This window comes from Leucoraja erinacea, unplaced genomic scaffold, assembly GCF_028641065.1.
Source record: "Leucoraja erinacea ecotype New England unplaced genomic scaffold, Leri_hhj_1 Leri_1662S, whole genome shotgun sequence".
Classification (NCBI taxonomy): Eukaryota; Metazoa; Chordata; class Chondrichthyes; order Rajiformes; family Rajidae; genus Leucoraja; species Leucoraja erinaceus.
Window position 1 is genome coordinate 15,224 of NW_026575960.1, and position 7,234 is coordinate 22,457.

At 42.1% G+C, this 7,234-nt stretch overlaps 1 protein-coding gene across 3 annotated transcripts; it reads right to left on the bottom strand.

The window, feature by feature from the left end:
- Nucleotides 1-479: 479 nt before the first annotated feature.
- On the bottom strand, nt 480-6,485 carry LOC129716088 (uncharacterized). 3 transcript variants are annotated; one of them, XM_055665975.1, is made up of 2 exons: nt 1,891-6,485; nt 480-1,775 (listed from the first exon to the last, which is right to left on the bottom strand). In XM_055665975.1, exon 1 carries the CDS (start codon nt 6,478-6,480, stop codon nt 2,794-2,796), a length of 3,687 nt encoding a protein of 1,228 aa, XP_055521950.1. In that variant the 5' UTR covers nt 6,481-6,485; the 3' UTR covers nt 480-1,775; nt 1,891-2,793. The 3 variants fall into 3 exon arrangements, with proteins under 3 accessions (XP_055521950.1, XP_055521948.1, XP_055521949.1); XM_055665973.1 differs by having other exon boundaries at nt 480-1,778; XM_055665974.1 differs by having other exon boundaries at nt 480-1,415; nt 1,584-6,485.
- Nucleotides 6,486-7,234: the final 749 nt, after the last annotated feature.

Sequence of the window (7,234 nt, forward strand, 5' to 3'; positions counted from 1 at the left end):
AGTGCAGACCCGTTGGGTCTGTTTCCCCAACAGCGTTTGCAGGGGGGGGGGAGGAGTAGGGTCTGCGGCATCCCCCGCAAATCAACCACCCCCCAAACTCACAGGTGGGGGGAGGGGGAGGGGTGGGTGAGAGAGGAGGGGAGGGAGGGGAGAGGAGGAGGAGGAAACAGGACCGATTTGGGAGGGAAAGGAGAGCGGGGTAGGGGGTGAGAGAGGGGGATGGGGAGAGAGATGTGGGGGGGGGGGGGATGGGAGGGAGGGGGGAGGGAGGGAGGAGGGAGAGGGGGGGGGGGGAGAGAGGGGGAAAGAGTGGGGAGGGAGAGTGGAGGGGGAAGGGGGAGACATGGAAGAGTGGGTAGGGAGGAGGAGAGGGGTAAGTGGAGTGGTGGAAGAGGGACAGAGGGGTAGGAGGAAGGGGGTAGGTGGAGAGAGGGAAGGGGGTGGGGTAGAGAGGGAGAGGGGTGAGGAGAGAGGGGTGAGGAGAGGGAAACATAGAAATTAAGTGCAGTAGTAGGCCATTCGGCCCTTTGAGCCTGCACCACCATTCAATATGATCATGGCTGATCATCCAACTCAGTAACCTGTACCTGCCTTCTCTCCATACCCCCTGATCCCTTTAGCCACAAGGGCCACATCTAACTCCCTCTTAAATCTAGCCAATGAACTGGCCTCAACTACCTTCTGTGGCGGAGAATTCCAGAGATTCGCCACTCTCTGTGTGAAACATGTTTTTCTCATCTCTGTCCTAAAGGATTTCCACCTTATCTTTAAACTGTGACCCCTTGTTCTGGACTTCCCCAACATCTGGAACAATCTTCCTGCATCTAGCCTGTCCAACCCCTTAAGAATTTTGTAGGTTTCTATCAGATCTGCCCTCAATCTTCTAAATTCTAGCGAGTACAAGCCGAGTCTATCCAGTCTTTCTTCATATGAAAGTCCTGACATCCCAGGAATTAGTCTGGTGAATCTTCTCTGTACTCCCTCTATGGCAACAATGTCTTTGAGCATTGGACATTGTGACATCACACAATGGAACGTTCACCAGGGGCTGGGGCTGATTCTATGGGTGAGATGCCAGTATTTTTTGAAATATTGGAGGGGGGGGCGGAGACATTGTTTCTCTTGTCACGACTGTTCATTACTTTTGTCTTGAATTCCTTTTTTTGGAGAAATTTCTAACATTATTTCTTGTTGAGTCTTCATTCCTTCTATGAAGCCAATAACATATGAATAAAAAGGACAATTTTATCTTTTGTAGATATTTATAAACTTCTATAAACGTTGTACTACCACATACCGATCTGGCTGTATCTTGGCAACTTCCTCTCGTCTCTTGTGCCGTTCTGCTCATTACTGCTTCTCAACGTTGCTTTGTGTTGTTCCTTGAACATCCAGCAACTCGATTGCTCCCATCTCTTTGCATGATGTAAAAAAAAGTGAAAGATATTTATCACGATGTAGATATTCATAAACTTGTAAACGTAATTTCATCTATTGTAGACATTTATAAACTTCTTAAGACAATTATATATATAAATACATTTACCTATAATTTAAAAAAAAACCATTACACAATTATGTACCATTTTGTATGTAATTTGGAAGCTTATTGTTGTGTCTCTTGTTCCATGCAAACTTCCATTAATTTTTGAAGCTCAAGCTCCTCAAGAGGTTCAGTCCTTTCTTGTTCTGTCTCTTGGTCACTTCTGATCCATACTGCTTCTCAACATCTCTTTACAGTGTCCATTCACCATCATGCAACTTCTTTGCTCCTGCTTCTGGGCATGAATTTAAAAAAAGGAGATATTTATTACAATGTAGATATTTATAAAATTCTATCTGTCAATCCATCAACATACAAATAAAAAAAAGAGATTTTGTATCGTATACCAATTTCGGTGTTTTCTATCAATTTCTTGTTGTGTTGCTTGTTCCCTACTGTCCTTCATGTATTTGTCACAGATCCCAAAGACGTTCAGTCTAAATATCTCGGATCCAGAAATGAGGCGACAGTGACAGCTCTAGACAAAAAGGCAGCATTTGAATGGTATTAGGGCATTCTGATAAAACTAAAGTAAATTTGTATCAAGGATAAAAAAAAACAATGCACGGGTCCGAAATAATTTCAAATACTGACCTTTCATCCATCTTAAGATCTGAAGTTGATTTCCACTGATGGTTACAGAATTTTCAATTCCACTGCAACTCCTGAGAAAATGCAGTCAATCCTTACAAACAAAATAACTCGATAATAGACCAAAGTAGAAAGTAACACTCATGTCAAACAACAGAAAAGGTAACAATAATTTCCTACAAGGCAGAAATTAACCACATAACCTTGATACGCAATGCCATTACCAACAACAAATCCTCAAACATCAATATCTCGGCAATCGTCATTTACTCAATAATTGACTCAACAATTGAACTGTACCTGATACATATACCCTAGATGTGCAAGCCTGTAGTTTTATATCTTGCAGCAAATAATCCATCTGCAAGCTTTATCGTGAAGCATGAGAACAGCTCCAGCAACTTTCTATCCAAAAATCAAATACAACTGGTACGATTTTACATGTCACTTAATGTGGCCTTGAAGCTTTTTCTGAGGCAGCATTTTAAACTTTTGTGTGCAGAAATGTGATTCCTGTGTTAAACATCCCTTGTTGAACTGAGGAGCAATAATCAAAAGTGTCGAAACTCTGGACATTCGGTTCCTTCCTGCATCGCTTTTTACCTTCAGTTTTGCGTTCTTTCATTGACTTGAGGAAAATTTAATGCAGCAGTCATTTCTCAACAAAGCATTTGTTTAATTACAACATTCCTGGTTGATGTCCCATCCTTCAGGAACACTTTTACTTGTTCCTTCACCTTTCCTCTGCTAAGAGCTACATATAGTTGGCCATGTTGAAATACTGGTTTCTCAAGGTATATCAAGACCTTCTCCATGGTTTGTCCTTGTGCCTTATGAATTGTCATCGCAAAACTCGACAGAATAGGGAATTGGCTCCTCCTAATGGGAATGTTTTCATCTTCTGACAAATTGATCTTCATCCTAGGAATTAGAACAATCTCTTCTTTGTAGGCCCCCATGTTGATTCTAGCAACTATGAGATTATTGTGTAGCTGTTCTACAATCAACCTCGTTCCATTGCATAGCTTTGGGGGTTGCAAGTTTCTGATTAAAACAATTGGAGATCCTTTCTTCAACTCCAATTTGTGTGGTGGTAATCCACAGATCTCGACTGAATCGAGGAATTCCGTTGGGAAGTGAGTTGAATTTGTTCCGTCAGTGACAGAATTGAAAGAATAGTACTCCCTCATGGTTCCAGGGAAGCGTCTGACACACGCAGAATTGATTCTTCTCATCGTATCATTGTGAGGAACCAAGATACAATTGTTAGAGAATAATGTTGCAGGGTGGTCAAATGCTGGATAGATATAATCAATGCAGTCATCCAGTGTTCTTGCTGAGAGAACCATGTCTTCTGGAATGTTAATTTCATTGTCTTCATTCTTTGCAATCTTGTCCTCTCCTACATCTAACAAAAATTTAGAATACTCGCCCTTTCCTTCGCTCAATCGCATATTTCTCTTCAATTCAAACTTTGTGAAAGTCCGCCACAAGTACGATGTCTTGATGCAGGCGTTTTGAACATCAATATCACTTCCCATCTTCACTACAGGAAGGAGTTGTCTAAAATCACCACAACAAATGGTAAGAATTCCGCCAAAATGATCCTTTTTGCGGCATACATCTTGAAGAGTTCTGTCCACCGCTTCAAAGCACTCCCTCCTAATCATTGGACACTCATCCCAAACAATGAGCTTCACTCTCCTGAAGAAATCTCCTGTTTTAGAGTTGCTGTTGATGTTGCACGTTGAATCCTCCGTCACATGGATAGGTATCTTGAATCGTGAATGTGCAGTTCTCCCACCAGGCATTAATGTTGCTGCGATACCAGACGATGCTACAGCAATGGCAATTTGACCTTGAGCTCTAACCGTGGAGAGGATCAAATTTATGATAAATGTTTTTCCTGTTCCTCCTGGTGAGTCAATGAAAATCATTGAAGATAGATCCCTTTGCAAGTAGTCGCACACATGGTCATAAACTTCTCTCTGCTCAGCATTCAGCAGAGGCTCATTCTCATCAACAAATCGCTGTTGTTCTGATCTATTGTAATTCAATTCATTAAGTAAATCAACATTTTCACCATCAATGTCCATCCTTTCATTTCTTGGTCGGGGCAAGGAAAAATTTTCCATTGTGGTGTTGCAATTCTCAAGCTTGTCCTGAATATAAAAGAGAGCCTGATCATGATGTCTGTCATCTATTGTGATATTCTGATCACTTTTTCTTCTTCGCTCGCTTTCAAGGTAATCCTCAGACATGCAATTCTTGAAGCGATCCCATAATTGTAGAGGATCGATGATGTCAGTATTTGTCAGCAGAACAACAAACAAATCCCTGATTGCCCTGGGGAATCTTGTCATTTCAGCATCTTCCATTGTTTGTTGCCAATGGTCGTCAGCTTCCAACAAACCTCTTTCTCTGCAGACGTCTTTGAAGGAAGGAAGAATTACTCCATTATGTGTCTTCAAGGACTCGAAAGACACTGGTCCTTTCACGTGATGCAGAAGCAGTCTCATGTAGAAGAGGTCACCTTGTTTTGGAGAAATGACATGTATTCTTCCAAGAACGTTGACTTCAAAAATACCTGGGAAGTATTCCACACTCTTCCCAACCTTCCTTCTTTGCCATCTATTGCTGCTCCATGTATAAAATCGAGGTACATCAACGTACAATAGTGTTCTTGCAAACGGATCTTCAGAACTCAATCGAACAAATTCAGTCAAAGTGGTTCTCGCAATTCCATCATTCATCCCTTGCTGAGCAGCATCAAAAAATACTTGTTGTTGGTCTGGTAGATGTACATCAAGTCGAATGACAGGGGGGTGTCTCTCATGAGTAAGAAATCCAAGGACTGATGCCCCTGCCTCTGAAGGACCAATGTATCTGCCAGTCTGGTACTGTTTAATCTCGTCATTTACGTTAATTCCAAAAGCTGCCTGATCACATCCCTTCAAGGTGTACTTGATGACGTATTTGATTGACTGTACAGAGCAGCATATTTCAACGTTGAGGTGACATTTGAAAGCCTTCAATAGTTCTGCATTATAGGGCACAACCCAATTAGAAGTAATAGTCTGTAACGAACGACCTTCTTGATGTCCCTGAAATCCTCCCATTGCGGGAGATCTTCTCCTGTACAGAGGATACGAATCATCGCCAGACATTGTGCTTTCGACAAATGGCTTTGGGAATCTCTTGGTGCATCTTCCTTCCTTCCAACATCGAGATGTGGCCTTGCAGAACGGTCCATGGATCATGTGCTTGAGTACCAATTTATGCAGCTCAGGATCTGCTTGTGGGTCTGGAATTTCAGCTTGCACAAATCTTTCATATTGTTGAGGTCTTGGCTTACTCGCTTCATCAAGCCAAAGCAGACAATGGAAATGAGGCAGGCCTCTCTTCTGATATTCCATAGTCAAGATGAAAGCAATACAGTTTCCAAAGAAGCCATCTGGTCCAGTGACGGTCTTCATGAATATTTTTCTTTTCAGCTCGAATACTCTTGCTACTAATTCCGGTCTATCAGACGGCTGCTGATTTGGAAAGAGGCACTGTCGGATCTCGCTCCAATTTGGATTGCAGGTCATTGTAATGAAGAATGCAGCAGTACCATACTTCCGAACATACATCATGGCGTCCTGGCATCGTCCCATCATATATCTGGGACCACCGACAAATGTTGAAGAGAGGATGATGCGCCTTCCAATGTTTTCCAAGTCATCATCATCATGTAATGCATCCGTCAGTCCTTTGTACGTCGTTGACCTCAACGATACCTGATTCATGCGAATATAATTCAGTCTATCACCTTCCATTTTAGCCGCCATATCTACAAGATATTGTTGGAAGAGTCGTCCTCCTCTCAAAAGCTGGTTGAATTCATTGTCACGATTCATGATCCTATATGCATAATATCGCATTAGTGTCAATTTTCTGCCGGTACTCATTTGGAGTTGTGAATGCCATCCGTCATCACCAAGTGGAAAGAAAAGGATGTATTGAAAACTGTCATAAGACCTATGGGACTCTGAAATGATTTGCAGACCTCCTTCTGCTCCTCCTCTTCCTCTTCTTCTCAAGACAATGTGGCGTGATGTTGCCACAGGCTCATTACTGTTTGCTATGAGGACGGCAACTTCATTTGCAGTTTGCGTGTTAAACCTCCGTTCATGTTGGAAAGGTGGCCGATAATTGGGATCAATAACGATTGATGCCTCCGGTAAATCTCTAATTCTCTCCATCGCCATCACAAGTGAATGAATGTAAGGGTTGTTTAGTCTTATCATGTTTTCAAGCATTTCAACAGTGTCCCTTTGAATACCAGCATCTTGGAGAATACTCATTCGCAACTCAATGCTATCTTGCGGATCCATGAAATAGATTTGTAAGAATTTACTTTGTTGATCTTGGTCAGGCATCAAAGAACCAATGAAATGATGAATCTGGCCTTGAATGATCACTGAAGGATTCCATCCATGTGACACCACTTCCTTGGCACCAAATGACGTGAATTGAAAGAGACAATTGTATTGTCTAATATTCTTTTGGAACTCATGTGCTTGTGGCGTGTCACCTGTATACAAATTAATGAGTGCATTCGGGAGTGTTTTCAGAGGAGCAATGTTGACCTTACCCTTCATGCAGCAAAAGTTGGTCGTTTCTGCTGAGAAGTGTTTAGCTCGACAATGAAGGCAAACATTGGTCATTTGACCAACATCAGCATTAATATTTCTCCTTATATGTCGTGCATTTCGTTGTTCATCCAGCCTTCTAGTTCTTTCATCTCCCATCTCTGAATCCCTTCTCATTTGTATTCTTTCTTGATGTTCCTCAAGATGTTGAGTTGTTTCTTGATGCATTTCTTGAGTTCTTCTCTCCAGGTCCCTCTCTCGTTTATTTCTGACACGTTGACTTATTTCTTGCTCTGTCTCTTGAGTTCTTCTCACTTGCTCCCTCTCTCGTCTATTTCTGAGACGTTGTCTTCTTTCTGGCTCTGGCTCTTGAGTTCTTCTCTCTTGCTCCCTCTCTCGTTTATTTCTGAGACGTTGACCTTTTTCTGGCTCTGTCTCTTGAGTTCTTCTCTCTTGCTCCCTCTCT

Coding starts and splice junctions, on each gene's coding strand:
- LOC129716088 (XM_055665975.1), bottom strand. CDS start 6,480: ATGAGTATTCTCCAAGATGCTGGTATTCAAAGGGACACTGTTGAAATG.